Raw genomic sequence first — 22,206 nt, 5'->3', positions numbered from 1 at the left:
TTTTTGTTACCCTGATTTTTAAGTACAATTCCCAATGGGAAGAAGCTGCCATACGCCATTGCAACTTGGAATGTTGCATCAGCCAACACAGTTGCAGCTTTTTCATTTTAATTTCCTTGTGTAAACTAATGGACATGGAGTCTTTATTTCAAAAATAAACAAAACTCCTTTTACTAAAGCTCTGCATATGGCTGTTTAGCAACTATGCACTAAATCCATGGAACAGAGGAAGAGTTCAGCAGTAGTGGATTAATATATAAATGGATTGTTTTCCCCCCCTCTCTAAAGCCTCCTTAAGTGCTGACTGACAAAATAAAACCTGAAAACTTTGTGTGCTAATTGTGTTCCTTGGCTTCCAGCCCATTAGCTGTCTATCTTCCTCTGCATTTTAAAGAGTTTCATGTAAGAGCTTTTTTCTTCTGTTTACAGGCATACCGGGTAGCTTATTCAAAACCACGGATAGGTCTGAGGGTCAGAAAAGTGTTCCCCTCCCCCCATCCCTTATTTAAGAAAAAACAAGAGTGCTTGAAAACATCATCCCCAAATAGCAGCACACCACATACAACAGATCGAAGACACGAGGGCTGTCTTTGTGTTTTTCCTAGAAATAAACATGAAGGGACAGCCAACAATAAGCACCACAAAATTACCGGGCTAGCTCCTCATCTGTTGTCAATTGATGTAGCTCTGCTGAAGTCAGTGAAGCCACGCTGATTTACCACAGCCGAGGATCAGTCCCATTGTGGAGCTTATTAAATGTCCTCATGAGGATTCTAGCATGTGTCAGACCATCATCTCTGAACTTGTATCTCAGGAGAAGTGTGATTAAAAAAAAAAATCTGTTTCTTGTTAGTATGCTCTGGGGAGTGTATGTGAGAACAAGTGATTGATGCACCTGCATGATTTCAGTCCCACATAATATTCCAGTTCAAATGATATAACTAAACATATAACTAGAGATGTTTCTGGAGACATCTGCAAAAGAAATGCTCGCGCACCCTTTTTATAGCGTGACCTGAATTTAAACACACACACACCCACTACTGCATTCCTGTAAAGAAAGAATCTCTAAGAGGTTTTCCTGTCCCTCACGGATGTTTTTAAGGGTTGTTGGGTTTTTTTGCAGGAGAGAGTAGGTGCGCCCAAGAACAACAACAAAACATTTGGTCAAGCCTCATTTCCCCTCCCCTTCCACTTCAGTTTCAATTTCACAATCGCAGTTACTAGTAAGCAGTCTCTTACAGTGCCTGGAAAAAACCCAGAACTGTGCATGAGTGATTTCGTCTTGCTAGTACCTGAGATTGGGAAGTGTAAGTGATCATCAACAAATCATGAAATGGGCTTTGCGCTAAGGGCCAGATTTTCAAGAGAACGGAGCACCATTTATTTATTTATTCATTTGTATTTTGGTACATATGGCTAATGTGCAAAAAGCTTACAACGTAAGTATAAGATGATAGCCAGCAGGTGGATGTGGCAGACAAACAGACGGGGGGGAACACAAGGAAGCAATCAGACAATAAGAGCTCAGCTTCCATTTAAGCACCAAAATAAGTAGCCAGATTATAAAAAGAGCTCAGTATGTTTGGGGGTGGGGATCTCTTGAAAGTCTGGCCATAAATCTCTCAATGGAAATTGCTGAGAAATGAGCACTTCTGAAAATCTGACCTGTGTTCAGACAGGGAACTGAGCTTTTTTGAAAATATGAACCCCTGGGTTGTTTTGGAAATCTGGGCCCGCATGCTATCAAATGCACAAAAAAAGATTCCTATGGTCTCTTTCACTTATAGTAATATAATGTTCAGTTGTAAACAGTAATAGAAAACAATTCTGATGGAAATGTGATTTCCAAGTCAAAGTGTCTACAACATGTAGACATTCTATTGCCATACCTTCCAAGGTTGTTTTCAGCGTTACACCTTTGTTCACAACATTTCCAAATATACCACTATTACATACTTTCAAAACAATTGTAAGGTTGGACTGGTGGTTGCTACATGAATATACCTGCAGTCTCTCTCTTTATACCTCTTCTAGCTGAGGTTAGAAGATCTAACTGTGGATCAAACATTCCTAAAACAATTAACGATTGTCCCTTAGAATACTAGTTAACATGTGACTATGACTTGGAAGGGAAGTTTAGCAGCAGAACTTTGAGTTAAAGTTTGTGTAATAGAAAGATCTATAATGCTTAGTTATGTGAGTAACTGTTATCCAAGAGTAGTCCCATTGAACTCAATAGAACTAGTCCCATACTTAAGTCTTTGTAGGATTGTTGCCTAAGAACTAGAATTAGTCCCTGACAGCTGCATTTACTGTATTTTGCTAATCTATTCTTACAGACATCACAAATAGCACATTTCATTGTGCTCCTTTATTGATCGGGGGAAAGATTCAATTTGACAGCAGTTTCAGAAAAACCTTCATGCTGTCCAAGATGTGGTAGAGTCATTAACTATTCTAAGCTGACATATGGAAATTTAGCATTTAATGTTTGCCCTGACACACTAAAGCAGCATCATGCCAAGTTACCAGCTGATGCCCAAGAATTTAAATAAGTAGAAAAATAATATCTGAAATATTTTCTGGTGCCACTTTTTGGATTTTAAAATTCATGCTTTGATTATTTTTGTTACACTTAAACTCCCTTTGGCAGGGAAAAAGGGGGTTGAAATTCCATTGCATTGCCCACTGCAGTTGGAATAAATTAATAGGATTTTGCAGCTTTTTGCAGTTGTATTTGTACAACTTCATCTTGAAATAATTTTAATTTCAGTGACTAGGCTTATAATTTTTTCAAGCATGTTATACAGTTGGCTGTACATAATTATGTTTTACAGCCTTAAGCACTTGCAATCTGCTTACCTAAACTATTCTGCTCTAAACATGGCATTTAAGTGATGGTGAAGGAACTGTCTGTAATTTACCGGTTCTGAAATTAAATGATTGGTTAATATGTCAAAAATACTTCAAAAAAATGAACAAGGATAGTCAACATGTCTGTCAGACAGAGTACAATTATCTGGAATTATAAAGACAATGCGTTAGGATCTTGAATCTTACTGGACTGTATGGTCTCTACATGTACAAAACAATCAAATATCTGATTTGCATGGAAAATCAAGAGCAAGCTTTTTGCTTCTAGCAGTCATAATTTTTGGAATGCCCTTTCCCTGGAAGTGTTCTGAGAAGTAGGTGGTGTAAGTAGATTACTGTATATCCTTTTTCAATATATTATTAATAGTAACACTTCCCACTTTAAAGCATCTTTCTTTCAATGATCTCAAGGCATCTTTGAAACATTAACTAAAGGCTTGTCTACATGGTGAGATAATGTGTTCTATAAGGGGGTAATTTCTAAATCGTACTATCATGTTGCACATTAATTGGTCCATGTAGACCCTTCTGGCGTGCACTAAAGTTTCCCTAGTGAATTTTAACATAGTACTGTTTCAAACAGCACTCCATTAAAGCACACCAGTAGAGTCTACACAGACCAATTAATACATAGCATGTCAGCGCACGTTAGAAATCACACCCTGTAGAACGTATTACCCTGTGGTGTAGACAAGCCCTACACTTCAAAACACCATGCTGTAGGTAAGGGTTATCACTGCCTGTTAGTGAAACACAGCTGCATGTGCGAACACATGCCTAATTTGCAAGTGCATTTCTTGTAACTGCATGTACAATTTGGGTACTTGCATGAAATAATACTCGTTCATGAACAAATACTTGTCTAAATGACCATCTGTTTGTCCAGCTACCTGATTTGCTCCTACAGTAGTGGGAAGTGCATGTACTAATTAGGCACACAGTTAGGCTTTTTTTGCACACGGTCCTTGGCTTCTGATGTTTTGCAAAGCTGTCTCTCTAAGTTCGAAAAGGAAATGTTGAGATTCTCTCAAAAAGGAAGCGATACGCAGGGTTGTATAGACACTCTAAAAGCTGTAGGCTTACGGTGTTTTTAAAAGGAGAGGGCTGTATGCTGCAGTATGGTACAGCAGTCCTGTGTCCCATATTAAAGGCAGATGGGTGGGGACCATAACAGTAAGTATTGCTGGAGATGAACTAATCTAACACACAGATAATTCAGGTTAGAGCAAACTGGATCATCAGCTCTGGGGGAAAAAAATACAGAAACTTAGTTAATGAAACAGAAAAACTTGCCAAAGATTCAGTCATATGAATACATTTCAAATCAGTGAAGTTCAGCTAAGTCTGAAATTTACTTTTTGGCAATCTCCCATCCCTAATTAATGAAGCAGTTCTGCAGACAGGAGCAGAGGCTGATGGAGTCTGAGGACATCTGTATAAGGGGGATTGGTTGGGTAAAGATATCTTTGACAAGTAGACCGTGAATGTAAGAATTGCAGCTGGGTGAGTGTGACCCAGGGATCCCTTGGGGACAACTGGCAGAGGGCACAGGGGCTACACGGGGGCTTTCGGGATCCCCGTGTCAGATATATGCACAATAGTTCACCCAAGAGTGGGATATGAGGTCTCTGCCAAGAGCCCATTGATCATCATAATTACTGTGAAATGTATGTGTGGATAGTATTTAAGAAGTTATGTATCTATGCTAAAAATTATGTTTGTAAGGTCTTGGAGTTAAGGCAGGTCACCAGGAGGTTATATACCTTGGAAATGTTCCTTTCAGACAGGAAATGATACTTATCTGGTCTTTGGTGCATTCTGTGCCTCACAATACGTGCCTATCCACATATTGAACAAGGGGCAGAAGGAAAGATTGTGAAATGTCCCAGAGAGGAAATTTACAGGGTGAAACAAACAGCAGGGGTGCAAGGAATATCTTGGGGTGCAAGGAAACACACGGGATCCTCCACCTAGGAGGTAACTGACACTATGCTTGTCTCATGAAAGGAGAATCACAGCCAACCTGGCTGAAAAGCTCTGCAAGGATTTTGGGTGAGCAATACTCTACCAGGCACGAGAGTATTTTATTAATAAATCTAGGCTCTAGAATGCATGTTATGGCTTTACTTTCCATATAACCCTTTGTTGCCAATACTTCTACTTACTACCACTGAAATCTCTGTCTGGGCTTTGTTAAACACAGAGCTGGTTTCTCTATAAATATTTCTAAGTGCTGTGGTATTAAACAGAGCAGTGATCTGACGTGGAACAGGTAAGCTGGGATGTCTTGTTTCTTTGGAAGCAGCAGATCTATAAACACTGTGAGTGTCCAGTGGACCGGGGCTGGACACTCTAAGGAGATACTCAGAGGGCTAGAGGGTTGCAGTGTGCCAATTGCTAAGCTGTAGGGTGGCATCAGGACCTACAAAGCCTAAAGGGGAGTGCTTGCGTTGCCATGGCCAGTGGAGTTGGGTAGCTGACCGATGATACGCACAGACTTTCCCATGCTAAGGGCCAGGGGTGGCAAAGTGTCTCACAGCCCTGGGTATCCCCTGGAAGCATTGCAGCGAGTGGAAGGTAGCTGGAGAAATTGTCTTTGACAAAGAGGGATAACTGCAATAGGAATCAAAAGGGTCTCTGAAGATGAAGAAGGAAGAGGGTTTTGCAAAGAATTGTTGTCCTTAGATTGTTGAAGTGGAATAGTACTAGAAAGGATCATCGGGGAGAGAGGAATAAGAGGTAGAGATCAGCAAGGGGAAATTATTTTAGGAAAATGTAAATCACAGATGGGTGGAAGGGATTAGGCTAGATTCAGCAACAGTTGCCTTCAGAGGAGAGCAGGAGTTGATAGCTGGAAGTGAGGGGGATGGAGAATGGAGATACAAATTCCCTTTGCTTACCCACACCTGTAAATATTTCTGTAATCAGGTCGGGCCCCTTTGCACCACTCAGTTGTTATAAAGGAGCTGTAATCTGGATGCAAACACTTATAAAGTTTGCAGACATGATACCAAGTTAGGAGGGGTTGTAATTGCTTTGGAGAACAGGATTAAAATTCAAAATGATCTGGACAAACTGGAGAAATGATCTGAAATAAATAGGAGGAAATTCAATAAGGAAAAATGCAAAAGTGCTTCACTTAGGAAGGAACAGTCAATTGCACAAATGCAAAATGGGAAATGACTCCCTAGGAAGGAGTACTGAGGAAGTGGATCTGGGGGTTATAGTGTATCACAAGCTAAATATGACTCAACAGCACACCACTGCATTGTTGAAAGAAAAAAAAAAGCTAACATTCTAGGATGTATTAGCAGGAATGTTGTAGGCAAGACATGAGAAGTAATTCTTCTGCACTACTCCACACTGATAAGACCTCACCTGGAGTATTGTGTCCACTTCTGGGTGCCACATTACAGGAAAGATGTGGACAAATTGGATAAATCCAGAGAAGAGCAACAAAAATGATTAAAGGTCTAGAAAACATAACCTGTGAGGAAAGATTGAAAAAAATGGATTAGTTTAGTCTGGAGAAGAGAAGACTGAGTGGGGACATAACAGTTTTCAAGTACATAAAAGGTTTTTACAAGGAGGAGGATGAGAATTTGTTCTTGTTAACCTCTGCGGATAGGACAAGAAGCAATGGGCTTAAGTTGCAGTTAGGGCGGTTTAGTTTGGACATTAGGAAACACTTCCTAACTGTCAGGGTAGTTAAGCACAGGAACAAATTGCGTAGGGAGGTTTTGGAATCTCTGTCAGTGGAGGATTTAAGAACATGTTAGACAGACACCTGTCAGGCATGGTCTCATTATTATGTGGTACTCCCTTGAGTGCAGGGGACTAGACTAGATGACCTCTCAAGGTCCCTTCCAGTCCTATACTTCTGTGATTCAGAAACAGCTCTAAATAGCTTTTTGATGCTCCCCACCCCTTCCATGGTTAGAACTCTGGTGCAAGAGAGAGTCTGGCCCAATGTTTGGAGATGTGTGGAGAGTGATATTCCCAAAATGGTTTGCCTGTCCCAGACAGCTAAGAGGCACTCTACCCCTATACAAGAGGTCATACTGAAAATTGGTTTTATTATATACCTCAGAGTATGCCTTATGGTGTACCTGAAATCAGTTTTATTTGCAATGTATTTGGAGTGCTTGTGATGCATACAGCGTGTGTTCTTGTGGTATATATGGTGTGCATACATGTGCACACTCATATGTGTGTGGGGTGCATATGGCATGTGTATATTAGTGAACACTGTGCATACAATGTTTACAAGTGTGGTATGTGTGAGATGCGGACAGTGTGTATGTATGTTTTTGCACAGTGCATGCAGTATGTGTGTGCATGTGTTTATGCACCATACATACCGTGTGCGTGTATGGTACATATGACCTGTATGGATGTGTGTTTGGAGACTTGTGTCTGACTGTAGTGGGGCGATTGCCCCTCTCCTGGGTGGGGTGTGGGGGAGAAAGGGTTAAAAGCAGCCCGGGAGAGGGTGGCTACTGCTGGGGAAAAGCTGATTGGCCAAACAGCCTCAGCTAGCACCATGCCCCAATCAGGGCCCAGCTGGCTCTTATAAGAGGGCAGTGGGCCAGGAGCAAACAGTCTCCTCTAGCTGTAGAGAGAGATGGGCCTGGCTGCTGGGGAGGGTAACATAGTATGCCGGGCAGGGGAGCTCTGGCCTGGAAACCCCCCAGGCTGCAGGCCTAGTAGAAGGCCAAATAGGTATTGGGGTTGCAGAGGGTAGCCCAAAGAGTAGGTAGAGGCAGCAGGTCCAAACCTCCCTTGCCTATGATGATTGGTTTATATACTGCAGTCTGCCCCAGTGTGCGGGGGCTCAATGGTGATTAGCAGTAGCCAAAGACTGAAGTGAGGTGGGTGTTCCCCAGGGAGGGGAGACCCAGAGACTGTGGGAGTACTCCCAGGGGGCAGCACCCCACCTAAAGGGGCACCGTGGTTCGGGAGGGACATATGGGGGGGGGGGGGCAAGCGGGACACCGGCCTACGGAGGGTGCTCCAGAGGCTGGAAGAGCTAATTCCCGAGGATGACCAGCAGGAGGTGCCACAGGGGTGAGTGCCGCCATGTTACACTGACTTTTGCTCACTTGTCAATACTCTATACATGTTGCTCTCAGAGTTATTGGAGTCCCAACACTCTTCCGGCAGTATAATCTAAGGAAGAAGTGCTGCTCTTGGATGTCAGTGTTCAGCGGCCTTTGTCCTTAGTACAAAGCAGCACACGTTCATCCAAGGGCAGAATTTGGCCCTAAGAGATATGGTATGAAAAAATTTCATCTGAGAAGTTGTATAGTAACTCCATAAAAGGACACTGGGATCACAGCCATCTCTCAGAAACTACACCACTGAAAAATAAAACAGGGAGGATTTAAACATGCATTAATGCCTGTAGCAGATTGCTGACTCACCACCGCATCACCTCCTGCTGGTTGCCTCAGGAGGTAGCTTTTTTCCAGCCCCAGAGCACCTCCTGCTGACTGGTGTTGCTCCTGCCTCAGGCCCCCCCCATGTCCCTCGTGGGCCCCTGTGCCCTTTACCTTGGGGTTCTGCCCACTGCAGTCCACCCAACACTTCCATGGGGAACCCCCTGCCCCTATGCCCACCTTGCCTCAGTGGCTACTGCCAATAGTCATCTAGCCCCCTTTCTCTTGGGCAAACTGCAGTCTGTAATGGCCACTCATCATTGGTAAGGAGGTTGGATCAGCTGCCTCTGCCTAACTCTGGGCTGCACCTCCTCAGCCCCACTACCTCTTTAGGCCTTAAACATGGTCTCAGCCAGGGGAGTTGCCAGGCTGGAGGACCTCTTGCCTTTCCCCAGCACAGCTCTGTGTCAGGTATCCTCCATTCCCAGGCAGCTAGGTCCTTCCCACTCCAAGGCTGGAGTGGGTCTCTTTCTAAAGCTAGAGAGAGATTGTTCACCTTTTTGCCCAGCAGCTCTTTTATCAGCCCAGCCTGGCCCTGATTGGCTGCCTCCCAGCCTTTTCCTATTGGCTCTCAGCCCCAGTCCTCTCCCAAGGCTGGCTTTTAACCCTTTCAGGGCCAGAGCAGAGTGACTGCCTCGCTACAATGCCCTTTAATATTGTCCTTATGATAGATATTTTCTTTTAAGAAGAATTACACTTTCAGCCATTTCAAGTTTAGCTCATCCCTTTGCTGATGAATGAAAGCACTTTTCCATATATTCTACACGATGTAATATATGCTATAGGAGGAAAGTATCTTGTTATATAGCTGGGATCATTAGAAACTTAATACAATGTTCAGTGTAAAAGATCACTTAGGGATGAGGGTACCGATACAGTGACAAAATTCCTAATCCCTGCCCTTCCAACATCCACAAAGTAATATCCCAAAAATTAATCTAGGCAGATTTTGAAGCCCGAAATTTAGAGTTTTATTATTGTTTCTAGTGTTATACATTGTTAGCTGCTTGTAAACAGGTTTAAAGGTTTCATTTAAGGCTGAGGGTAGTGTCTCTAATCCCACTATGTGTGACCAGTAATATCTGTAGGCATAGTACAGTGTGAATTGAAATGCACTGCTATTTAAGGTCAGGAGAGCTAGGCAACGGGGAAAAGATATAGCTTATTATGAAAGTAAAGGTCACACCAAGACAAATTATATCCCATGAGAGTGGAAAAAACTTCCCTTCATGAAGATACAGCAGTGTCGGTTTCTTAATGTTTACCTTTTCGCTGCCCCCACACTGTGATACGAAGAGGAATGCTACTTGAGTTGAAATGCCTGTATGCTGGTTGTACAAAGACTGTTCTTTCCTCGCTGATGTGATATGCCGTTAGATTTTATTTTTTTAAAGTGCTTGGACCAGATCCTCAGCTGGAGTGAATTGGTGTAATTCCGTGGAAGCCAACAGAACTATACTGATTTACTTTAGCTGAGGACTGGCCTTGTTAGTTACAGTGATATAGTTAACCTTGTTAAGGTTGATATTTGCTAATTCTTCTAACCTCCTGTAACAAGTGCTCTTATTCTTCACATAGTACCACACCCAGGAGAGTGCTGGTCTCTCTCTTTCCTACATTGGCTTTGTGATGGAAGCTAATGGAAGGCTCGTGGATGGACCCACAAGGGTACACTTTGAAAAGACTTCAGGCAAAATCCCAATATTCTTGCTTGGTTTTTACTTAGTCCTCACTCATGCATAGCTGTCACTGACTAGCTGCTTGAGGAAGGGCTGCAGGACTGAATTATTAAGAAGGATGTCAGATTGCAGTCCTTTATTAATAGATTAAGGAAAATGTCCTCCTGTAGCATGCAGACCAGTGACCTTCCCATCATGACAGTTACTAGCGCTCTTTCTTGAGCTACCAGAGCAATTTCATTTTGTTTGAACTTCCATCATGCAAGATGGCACTAATTAAAAGGATGGAGTCTCCAGGCCCCCATCATTTAGTAAGGAGCCCTGGGATCTTGCATGAAGGGAGCCCAAACTAAATGGAATAGCCCCAGTAGCTTAAGAAAGGGCCAAGTTCTCTGCACCTGGAAATGGCTGTTCCTCCATTGGAGGTGCCCCAATTACATCACCAGGGACTATGTGCCCTAGTAACTCTCACGATGAGAGCTCAGACTAGTAAAGGTGGGATTGGCAGGTTTGGGTATCTAAATTCTTGCTGTGGTAAAAAAATATTGGTAACATGCAACTATATGTTCTAGATCTTTCAGTAATGTTCGTTTTTCTATCCATTTGCCCTCCCTCCAACCCTCTGTATTTTTCAGTTTCCACAATGTGGTACAGGTTTTCAATTTGAAAACTAAATCTATTGCAAAAGAACTGGAGACCATTCATAGTGTTTTAGAAACTACTCCTCTGTATCAATTAAGATTACATGTAGAAGACCCATTAGCTTTGGCCACTTCCTGTTACAGATGCATTAGCTTTTTGACCTTCATAATAACAAGTAATGAAGGTCGCTTAATTAGCTAATCATGAAGACCATGCAGCAAATTACAGTATATTGAATCTTCACCAGTAAAGAAAAAGAGACCTGATGGCAATAGCATCAACTGTCAGCCATTGCAGGTCCCTGTCTCCACTCTAAACTCTGGCACCAGTAGATAAGAGTACAGCAAGCTTAGATGCTATATGAGTTCAACAGTCACTTAGTCCTGCAGCATCCAGACTGCTAACTCATGCTAAAACACAAGTGCTCTACAGTTGCAAACGGTATTACAGCAAAAGTTAAACTGCAGCTGATAGCCAGTGCAATTAGTATTGCCACTTTGCAAAGTCTCGTGGCCTTGAAATATCTCTCATGATTGTATTGGAAAAGCAGATTTTCAATAACACATTAAGGTCACTTTATTAAGCCTAGTTTAGATGCTCCCTTTTCCCTTCTGCTTGGTGTTGCATCTTCCCCTATATCACACACAGGGGAGAAAGACAAAACCTAAATAAACAATCCAGAAAAACCTGGAGGGAAAGACATAGATAAAAAGAATAATCAGGAGGGGTGGAAATCAAGGGACGTACATCCACACAGGCTCTTGCTCATGCTCATGATCAGAAACTGGCCTGCTGGGAGGCTGAGTTGACGAGATATTGGCAGAAGCCAAAGAACCTGAAAACATTAGAAGCTCAGATGCAATTCCAAAATTTAGTAAATTTTCTTTGCCACCCTATCCAGAGGGTCAGTGTGGAGGAAACGGACTTCTACTGGTAAGTGTCAGCTTGGAGGCCAAGCAGATTTATGATTAGATTGCTGGCACTTACAGAGAGTACCTGTAGTTGCTTGAAAGCCACCATGAGGTTTACTACTTTGTATTTTAGTGTTTTCACATACACAGATCATATGAGTCAGATGTAAAAGCAGAGGTTTTAATGCAGGCAAAAGAGGTTCTTAACCCCCAAAGGCCTCCAGTATAATATTTTTACTCTCCTTTGCATTGAACTAAATCAATTTAAAAAAATCTTACAGGCAAGAGTTTCCAGAGGATTCAACCTCACATGAGAGGCATCAGGCCACTAGGGCTAAGGGAACACCAGGCTAATGGACAAGACCTCCACAGTTAGGTTTTTGTGGGCGGGGGGGGGTTAAGTGTTTTGAGCTCTTCCTTAGAAATGTTGACAGTAGCTACATAGAGAGACAGAAGAAATCAATAACTCAACTCTATTTGGTATTTCCAACCTTTCTCTGTTTGTCAGCCCAGTTGAAAGGGGTAAAGGTCCCCTCCCAGTCAGCTTGTTTGTAGACTGTCATTACAGGAAGCTGGGAACACACTACATATGATAATAGTTTTATGTTCTAGAGACTGAAGGCCTGAGTGCTACCTCTAAAACTACTTCTGCAGTAGTTAGTGGGAATTCTCCTTTAGCTCAGGTATGGTAGCACTTTTTCTTTCAGATCTGAAGGTCCTTTTTTCAAGTCCCAGCAAAGACAAATTCCTCAGAAGACAACTGCAGTTTTTTTTCTTTCTTTCCAGTGTCTCCCTCCCTGCCTGGGTGGCAGTTTGAGGTCACTGGAAGATGTACGAATAGAGGACAGAAGTTTTATAAATATTATTTTAACCCAATGGTTCTCCACATATCTCTCACATAGTTATTCTCTGTCCATTTTACTTTTGACCATGCTTCCCGAAATCAAATATGATTAAAAGTCAACAGGCAATAATATGATTGGAGAGGCAGTGTTAGAAATCTGCTGTTTTACTGATTTGTAAAGAGATATTGAAATTATAGCTGAGAATGTTTACATGAATGATTCTTAAACATACTGCAAATTCAGTTTAATAAAAAAAAACCTTAGTAGGAGTCTCAATGAGCAATAAGATGTAGCCGAATTAAAATATTGCCACTAAATTTAATGAGCCAAACTTAGAATGCTTAAATTTACTCTTAAGTGTGCTAATTTAAAGGATTTGAATATGTTTGCATTTCTTGGCTTCCATGCAACACTTGGAATACATGAGAGAATATAGCCTTCAATTATTTTCCATTTGGTCCTTTTAATGGGCAAAATAGCCAAGAGCTTAAAAATGAAAGAGATTTGTTTAGCATTGACACTGTTCTACATGGCCATTAATAATTATGGAGTGCTGTGTAAAACAGAAAATCAGATTCAACTATCCGGGAGTTATGCAAATATTATTGTTACAGTTTCATTTTTTACCTTGAGTTTTGTGGGATGATCTATCATATTTTTCAGTTTGTTAGTAGAAACTGAAACAGAGGATAACTTGGTCATTTTGCTTTGCCCAAATACATCCCGAGCTGGGTACACCTTCCCTGTGACCTGTAAATGACTCATTTTGTATCCAGTAGCAAATATTATACAATGACAAAATAAGTCCACATTAACTTCATATCATTTCGTGATATCATATATTTCACAGCAGCTCTGCTGAGTGAAATACAGTTGTGTGTCGTTACATGGTATCTTGGATTATACATGATTGGGTAATTCACTAGCTATTGGGGTCCCCTGAATTGCCAACTATACAGTTCTCAACAGCCCCCTGTTCCTTTTCTCTCCTGTCAGAGAGCAGCACTGTGTCACCCTGTAAGGTGAGAAGGTTAGTAACTGCAAGACCCAGGACAGGAATTAGGAATATTAAGACTACAAGGATATGTTCAGTAGAAACAAAACAGACGTATAAAGTCTGTTACCTTGAACAAGCTCTTAAATTGAAATCTCACCCAGTAGTAAAACTTATTGGAACAATATAGCTGGATATTAAATCTTGATGGAGGTTTATGTCCCTAAAGATTTTTGCCTAAAAAATGTGACATGAAGGATACTTAGCATGTGAAAGGGAAAGTCCATTAAAATTCAGCAATGCTAGAAACCATAAAATCAGATCTGATGACAGAACTACGTGAATTTTATATCAAGGTTTACATCATACATGTATTTTGGCCATTATGTCAGAATCTTTAAAGGGGAAAGAGTTATTTCTGTTTTTACTGACATTGGTTTTACATCTGTGTCATTCCTTTGATCTGCAGTTATTCCAGATTTATTATAGTGTAAATGGGAGAGCAGAATCAGACTCAAACTCTTTCCAGATATGATTTGGGAATTAATTTAAATTATTGGACATTATTTTGGTTGGCTCAGCAGAGCTTGAACCTACAACATGCTGCAGCTTACTGAATGACACGTCTCATTAAGCCAACAGGGAGGTCTGATTGGGACTCAGGAACTGAACCAGGTCTCCTGACTCTGTCACGGGCTTCCTTTATGGCCTTGGTCATGTCACTCAATCTCTCTGGGCCTCAGTTCCTCATCTGTAAAATGTAGATAATATTTCTGTACCTCACTGGGATGGTATGAGGAAAACTCCACTAGTGTTTGTGAGGCGCTCAGGATAAGCTGAGGAGAGCCATGTCAGAACCTAGATATACAGAATTATAATGTTTGTCCTGATTCTGAATCCAATGAACTCCCCATTGAAAGTGCATTTCTTCATGTGGTTAACAATCCCAAAGGCTAAATTCCTTCCCATGTGTTTGTGGAGAGTGAAAACCCTTTTATAAAGAATGAATCCATTACAACAATCACCAAACATCAGAAGTTAATTTAATGCACACGTCACTTTAACCAGGTCTTCATACATACTGATACAGTGCCTAGCACTGTTGAAAGTTGAGGATCCTGGGAACCTCTGGGTGCTACAGTAATAACATTTTAAATATGTTAATAAATTTAACCTTTCACCATCTGTCCTGTAAATAAAAAACAGCATAATTCTCATCATCATTATAAATGTAAGATAAATGAATGGCATGCATGTGTGTAGTCTTCACTCATAGTATTATCATAAGCATGTGTTGCGTTTTTCTCATTTACCAGATATAAATAAGATATAAAGCTGCTCTTTCCTCATCTAGGAAATTCCCTGAAACGGTGATTCTTTTTTTAATATGGTAAACTGGTTCAGTAACTATTCTGACAAGCAAAGCTTATATTGTATTCACATAAGTCTTAATAGATCAAAAAGATTTACTAGATTACACGCTGGGAATGGTCAGAATATTCCAGATAGGAAGTATTCTCTTTTTTAAAGTATTCTTTTTTTAAAAATCTCATTAAATGTTAAAATTACATGTTCTGATACAAAATTAATGTGCTTTTGTACAAGGAATACCTCAGTAGTGGCAAGCCATACTATGTATGTCTCATTGTCCTCAGTCTTTGTGACCACTTCCCCATAGATAATTTCTCTCGAAAACCAAGTATTTTTTGTTTTCTTACTGGGAAGTAAGTTCAGGTAAGTGATTCACCACAACTTTTGAGTGATTTCCAAATGTTTGCAAGATGTAACAAAGTGTATTTGTTTTGCTCAATGTAGTATAATTATCTCCTAGATTTCCTTAATGCAGCTGGATAATTCCTATGTATCTCGTGGTGCATTTCATTTCCTGGATCTGCAGTGACTTACTTACAGAAAGTTTAACTCTCCTTAATGCAAAGGAAAGAAATCCATGGGAAGAAGTACGTGCATCTATATTGGTCATGTATGGAGGGTTTCAAAATAGTAGCCCCCTCCTCCCAATTTCTTCAATCTGATAAACAAACCCTCATCTCCCCTTCAGAAACTACCTTTGCTCACCTAGAATGGAACTTCTTTTAATTCAGTTATTTGTGCCTCCTGCATGCACCGTAGTATTCCAGAGTGTGCAGACCTTTCAGAAAATGCTCTGCCATATCTGAGATACTAATGTACACTCCTCTATAAAAATGGATTTATATGATGTTCCCATTAATTTATTGCATTCATAAACCTGGCTAGAAAAAAACCCCCTGTTTTTCACGTTGACGCATGTAAGACAGTTTTTCACAGTGTGGGAGGTGGTAGTTTGTTTATTTGTACCTTGCATTTTCCTTCAGAAATAGCCCTGACATTACAAGAACTTCTTTTAAATGGCTGATCTAGAAATTACCTTCAGATTTAAAGCAATACAATCAAGGTTGCTAGGGTAACATCTTAGCCTGCCTTTTTATTTCCTTTTATCTGTTTCCAAAGTTCATGTCATTCTTCATGCCATATTTGATTTTTTTTTTGTTTGTTTCTCAAGGTGGGAAGGAGGCTGGGAGGAATGGGCTTTAAAAGCAATGCTTTTTTCCCTAAGAAGACGTTCAAATGTAAAGCTAGCAGTCCATCAGGCATTAGTAACCCCACATTAACAAGCCAACAAGCTTGTATTAGGAATGAAATAAAGGCTTCTGTTTTTAGAATAACATATGTGTGTTTACATACACATTTAGACTGGTTGAAAATGCAGTCCTGGTGATTACAGAGAATTGTCAAAAGTGATTAGTGGGTGTCTAGTGATTAACAGATGCCCAGCTCCAAACACCTAAAAGGGGCTGGATTTTGGCACTTTGTGAAAGTCAAGCCCCCTTTGAGGTGTCTCAGTTTAGATGCCCCCAAATTAAGGTACCTATAATCACTAGTTGCTTTTGAAAACTTAGGGTCTGTATGCCCAGTCAGCCTGTTAAAATTCTAGGCTAAGATTTTTCAAGGAAACCTGAGGGAATTAGGTGCCCAACTCCATTAGACTCCTTTAAAAAAAAAATCCCAGCCCTAATTATTTGCATGCATAATTTAATTACAGTTGCATAAATTGTGCATGCAAATGGATGCACTTCTGAGAATCAGGGCCAGAATGTCAGAGGGTTCTGCTTTCTGAGTTCCAAAGGATCATTGTAAACAAAAGTGGAAAAAAATGAGTTGAAAGTTTATGAAAGATCTTTTTTTCTGCAACCTAGTTCCAGGCCTTAGCATGCAGATCACCTATCAGAGTTAACAACGTTGCATATAGAAGGCTTGCAAGATTGGGCCTTAATGTCCTCCTAACTATATAGCAGGTAAAGGTATTTGAATATCAATGTCACCAACTCATTGTCCATAGCTTACTGATTGTTATCTTTAATTATTTATACAGATTCGTTCTGATAAGGACAGTGAGATCCATATCAGATACAGCATCACTGGAGTAGGAGCTGACCAGCCACCTATGGAAGTCTTCAGCATTGATCCCGTGTCTGGCAGAATGTATGTGACACGTCCAATGGACAGAGAAGAAAGAGCTTCCTACCATGTAAGTATGAAAATATCTTTTTTTTTCTTCTTTATGCATTGTACATGTATCCCCCTAATCCACAGCTCCTCTGCACTAGAATAGTGCAAAAGGACTTTGTGGCTAGAATAGACATACAGATTTGGGTCCTTCCCTGAGTTTGGGGTCTGAACTCACAAAGTCAAAGTAAAACACTCAAAACTGCTAGATTTCAGCAGGTTTCACGTCATCACTGAATGTTTTGTGCAATTTAGATGTAGAACTGTGGACCCAACTTGTCTTCTCAGAAGTAGGGCCCAGGTTTGCATTTCCAGTTTATGAGGAAATGAGAAAGCATGCGAGTGTTGCCCAGCTCAGGATTTATTGATCACATATTTTACACAGATCAACTCTTTTCCCTGTGACTGAGAAAAGGACTAAGGCATTGTTTTCATAACAGATTTGCATGGTTTTCACTAAAGGTGCAATTCTGCATTGATTTAGTTAAATAGGTACATTTTGTATATGTCTACATGGGAGCTAGAAGGTGTAAGTTCAAGGAGCCAGACCTGCACTAGCTGTGATCAAACTAGCATGCTAAAATTAGAAACGTTGCTGTAGTGGCGTGAGGGGTTAACTTCCCCAAGTACATGCCTAGCATCTTGGATAGCATCATTCTTAAAGCAGCGATCTCCTCACACCACTCGCCACTGCTACACTTCAGTTTTTAGCACATTGGTTTGACTGACATGGATATGTCTTCTTGAGCTAGAATTTACACCTTCCAGCTCTAGAGTAGACATATCCTTTATGTGTAGACTCTCCATGTTGTTTTAAATGTGCTTTACATTGGTTGGCCCTTGTTAAATAGGCAGCATAGCTATTGCCACAGTAGCATGGTAGTGTAGACACAGACTACAGCAACAGACGGGTTTTTCCTATCACTGTAGGAACTCCACCTCCCCGAGTGATGGTAGCTAGGTCAAAGCATTCTTCCATCAATCTAGCTGTGTCTACACCAGGTGGTAGGTCAGCATAGCTATGGCGTACAGGTGTGGATTTTTCACACCCTGGAGCTACCTAGTTACATTGACCTAAGTTCTAAGTGTACACCAGGGTTAAGTTTAGCCAATGTAAGGGCTGGTCCGGGGCGGCAAGTTGTATGGGCCTATGGTGCCCGGACTCCAGGAATATTCAGGGCTCAGGGTCCGGCTCCACCAATGTTTGGAGCTGGGTCTCTTCCCTGGCCCCTGACTCACCCCCCGCCCCGCCCCCCCCACCCCCGCACACCTCCCCCGAGCCCCGGAGCATCCTCCCCCGAGCCCTGGAGCATCCCTGCCTGAATGAAAGCAGCGCGGCTCTCCCTCGCCTGCCTGCACTGCCGGCACCAGCTGCAACTGCTGCCTAAGGCTACAGCACAGCACAAGAGCAGCGCTGGCAGCAGGCTGAGGCAGCTGGCTGCACCTCAGGAGGAGAGGGAGGAGGCACACGCATGCTTGGCAGCCCTCACCTCCCCCTGCACCCACCAGGAGGAGACGCCAAGGGGGCTTCCGGCAGGTGCCAACTGGAGTGGACCTCACTCACCTGAGCAGCTGCTGGGGCTTTGGTGAGTGTTTGACCCTGTGATCCGCATCCCCTGCAGCCACCAATCCTGCCCAACGCTGGGCATGGGGCAGCCCCATCCCCAACCCCCAGTGAGGCTATGGTGAGGGGCAGCCCCTCCCCGTATGTGCCGCACCCCACTCCACCCCCTCCCGGAGCCTACACCCCAGCCCTTTCCCACACACCCCCTCCAACCCCCAAACTCCCTCCAAGAGCCTGCACCCAAACTCCATCCCAAAGCCTGCACCCCTTACCCCCTCCTACACACCCACCCCTGCCCCAGCCTGGAGCCTGCACCCAAACGCTATCCCAGAGCCCAACCTCTTAACCATCCTACACCCCAATCCCCTGCCCCAGCCCAGGGCCTGTACCTCAGACCTCCTCCCCTGATCCAAACTCCCTTGCAGAGCCTTAGGCAGGTAGGGAATGAAGTTTGGGGGGGGGCCTCTGGGCATTCTGGGCACCACCAAAATTTCTACAAACCTGCCACCCCTGGGCTGGTCTACACTAAAAAGTTAAGTCAGCTGAAGTACATCGCCTAGGGCTGTGAAAACTTTCATGCTGTTTGTGATGTGGTAAAACCAACCTAAGCCCCATTGTAAACATCTTCTGTCAATCTAGTTACCTCCTCTCTGAAGAATCCCTTGTATCTCTGCAGCGTACAGCACTGCCACCAGGTCACTATAGCGTTTCTAGTGAAGACATAACCTGAGCCTGCTTTAAACTGATGTAGTGTCCGCACACAACGTTACACTGTTTTAGGGCATATCTTCATGAGAAAACTACTGTGGCACAGCTGTAGGACAGACCCTACAGCAAGAGAAGGTTTTCTATCACTGCAGTAAATCTATCTCTCCAAGAGGCACTAGCTAAGTCAACAGAAGAATTCTTCCCTCGACCTAGTGATATCCACACTGGGGCTTAGGTCAGTTTAACTGCATCACACAAGTGTGAAATTTTTTCACAGTCCTGAGTGATGTAGTTTAGCCAGTTTAACTTGATAGTGTAGCAGTGGTTTAACTGAGAGCTGGTCAAGTTTCTATATAGACCAGGCCTAAAAGAATGTGAGAAACCAATATCAACATTAGGGTGTCAGAGGAAGTTACCGAGTCATCACTCGTTACTGAAGTTGGACATGCAGTAACAATTAGTCATTTTTCATTGTAAATCGTCTGGAGGTGTTCAGACACAGACAGTACAGTGAGGAGATCATAGAAGATCTTAAGTAGGTAGATAGACTAATAGTAAATACAAGGGAATTAATAAATATTAGTAACACCAAGAGATGCTTCCGTAGACTCTACTGGCTCACAAAATGTTCTGTGTGCAGTGTAATTGGTCTCTGTATTATATTCTACAGCACAATTACAGTCACAAAGTAGAAGCAAATAATAAATACAGTCACACAAACTGATAAAAAAATTATATTACTCTTTGCACGCCAGCTGCACAAAACTTCAGTACTTCCTGCATCTGTCCATTCGCTCTTTTCTACAGTGGCTACAAAAAGTTGTTTCATAGATTGCTTTGTATCAACATTGAACACATTCTTTGGTATCATAATAGTCATTGCTGGAGATGCCATACTGACAATGCAATGGTATGGACTACTTCCACCACTATCCTATTCCTAACTGCTCTGTCAGAGACGCACACTTTGTTAGCTTTATCAGGTGTCCAGTTAACCAGTGTGACAATGCTTCTGTGCAAGAGTAGAGGGATAAAGAAAATAGATTACCGCTTAAGTTGGATGGAAAGATAAATTTTCCCTGGGCAAAAAAGAATCCTAAGCAAAATTATTTTATCCTCTGTGAACAACAATTATTTTGCCTGCTGTGCCCATGAAAATATGAAGAGGATTATTTTGAAAAAGGCTCTATGTCGCTCCAGTGTTCGATATTTTTTCAGAGCTGCTGGGTCATTATAACAGTTCAGCTGTTATAATTCACAAATTAACCCCTTTGATGGAGCCATTATGATGTCAAGTACAAGACGCTCTGAGCCCAAAAAAAAATGACTTAGTTTCCCATAATAATGATTTATGTGACCCAAATGTATCCTATAAGTATATTTAGATCAGAAATTTCAGGAAAGCTTGGAAAAGGCTGCTGTGTGGTGGCTGGTATCACTTCCCAAAAAACAACTTCAATTTCTAACACCTGGAATCAATGAGAACTTTTAATCTCATTCATGGGAGTCTCTTTTCTGGAAGACAAGAGACATAGGCATAAACAAACAGCTACAGCCAAATTAAGGGTTAATAAATGATTAATAGATATAATAAGCCCATTACAGGCGGCAGTAGTATATGACACAACAAATCCTGCATTTTAGCATGGGGTAGACTCGATGAAATTTGGTCCCTTCTAATCCCATGGTTCTATGATTCTATATTTTAAATGGCTGTAAGCACATCAGTAGAAGGTGTTTATAGATAATTACAAGCCATGGTTACAAACAACTTTTGACTGATTGGACTTTATAAATGTCCCTTTATATAAAGTGGTAACCCAAAACACTGTGGGGAGGCCAATGTTCCAGAGTTATAGGAAGAAAGAAAGGGCACCAGGTGCTTATGTGCAAGACTTCCCTATATGGGACATAACTAGACAGAGGTCCGATCTTTAGCTGGTGTTAATCAGTATAGCTCCATTATTTATTTATTTATTATTGTAGTTCCTAGGAGCCCCAGTCATGAGCGAGGACTCCACTGTGCTTGGTGCAGTGCACAGTTCTGGGACCAAAGAGATGCTGGGGGCGGAGTGATGCTGGCTGTGCCCCATTTTTCCTCCTCCCCTACAATACAGCAGTCCCTGCTTTGGTTCCTTTTGCCCCTCCTGGCATCAATGGCTGGCTTCTCGTTGGGTCCAATGAAGTTGATTGAGCTTATGCCAATTTACCATAGCTGAGGGTCCTGCCAATAAGCACCAATATTACTAGAAACAGGCCTGACCTCAGATCCAGACATGTGAACTTTGGGAAAATTTGGATCCAGATTCAGGTTTGGATCTGAATTTTATATCTCCGTTCATCTCTAGGTATTAATACCTAATGAAGATTCTTCTTAGCTCACCTAATAGAGTCCTGGGGCCAGATTTTCAGCTGGTATAAATCCACTTGAGATAAGTGGAACTACACCAGGTAAAGATCTGGCCCCTGCGTTTTTAGCATGTAACCTATTGAGTCATCTTCTGTGTGCCACAGGCTAGCAGTTCAGCTGTGATGCCTATGTATGATCTACGCAGCTCCATTTCTTTACAGCCCCACACAGACCTAAATCTTTTTGGCATCTCTGTTGGTATCACATGCTGTCCATGTTTATTTTATTTCTAAATAACCTAAAAGCCAATACAAAAAATCTTCCTGAGAATTAGGGAGGACACATGCCAGAGTTCTGTTTCATTAACTCGCACGTTTTCCATGTATACTTTCTTTTGTATAATTCTGATTGCATCAAGATTGCTCTTCCTAAAGCACTCCTCTTTTAATTCTCCACATTAGGAAGCATTTGCCTGATGAAGCCCACCTTTTTTCTGAGAGGAATCATATCAATTTTTAATTATTTTGGTAGTTCTGAAGCAGAACTCGCTTGTCAGCTTTTAATATTTCTCTTGAGCATCAGAGGGATGGATTTTCCAAGGCTCTGACTCATTGTAGCAGTACTTTCTCTGTTACACAGATGTCTCTGTGTC

The 22,206-nt window shown here is 41.8% G+C and overlaps 1 protein-coding gene across 2 annotated transcripts in view; it reads left to right on the top strand.

The window, feature by feature from the left end:
- CDH4 (cadherin 4) overlaps nt 1-22,206 on the top strand; it is a 661,031-nt gene that overhangs the window by 498,568 nt on the left and 140,257 nt on the right. For both annotated transcript variants that reach the window (XM_077831875.1, XM_077831874.1), the window contains one exon: nt 16,799-16,954. In XM_077831875.1, the coding sequence (XP_077688001.1) occupies nt 16,799-16,954 (156 nt within the window). The remainder of the gene's footprint in view (nt 1-16,798; nt 16,955-22,206) is intronic.

Source organism: Eretmochelys imbricata, chromosome 13 (genome assembly GCF_965152235.1).
Source record: "Eretmochelys imbricata isolate rEreImb1 chromosome 13, rEreImb1.hap1, whole genome shotgun sequence".
NCBI lineage: Eukaryota > Metazoa > Chordata > Testudines > Cheloniidae > Eretmochelys > Eretmochelys imbricata.
Note: the sequence above shows the minus strand (reverse complement) of the source record. Positions and strands in the feature narration are given on the sequence as shown.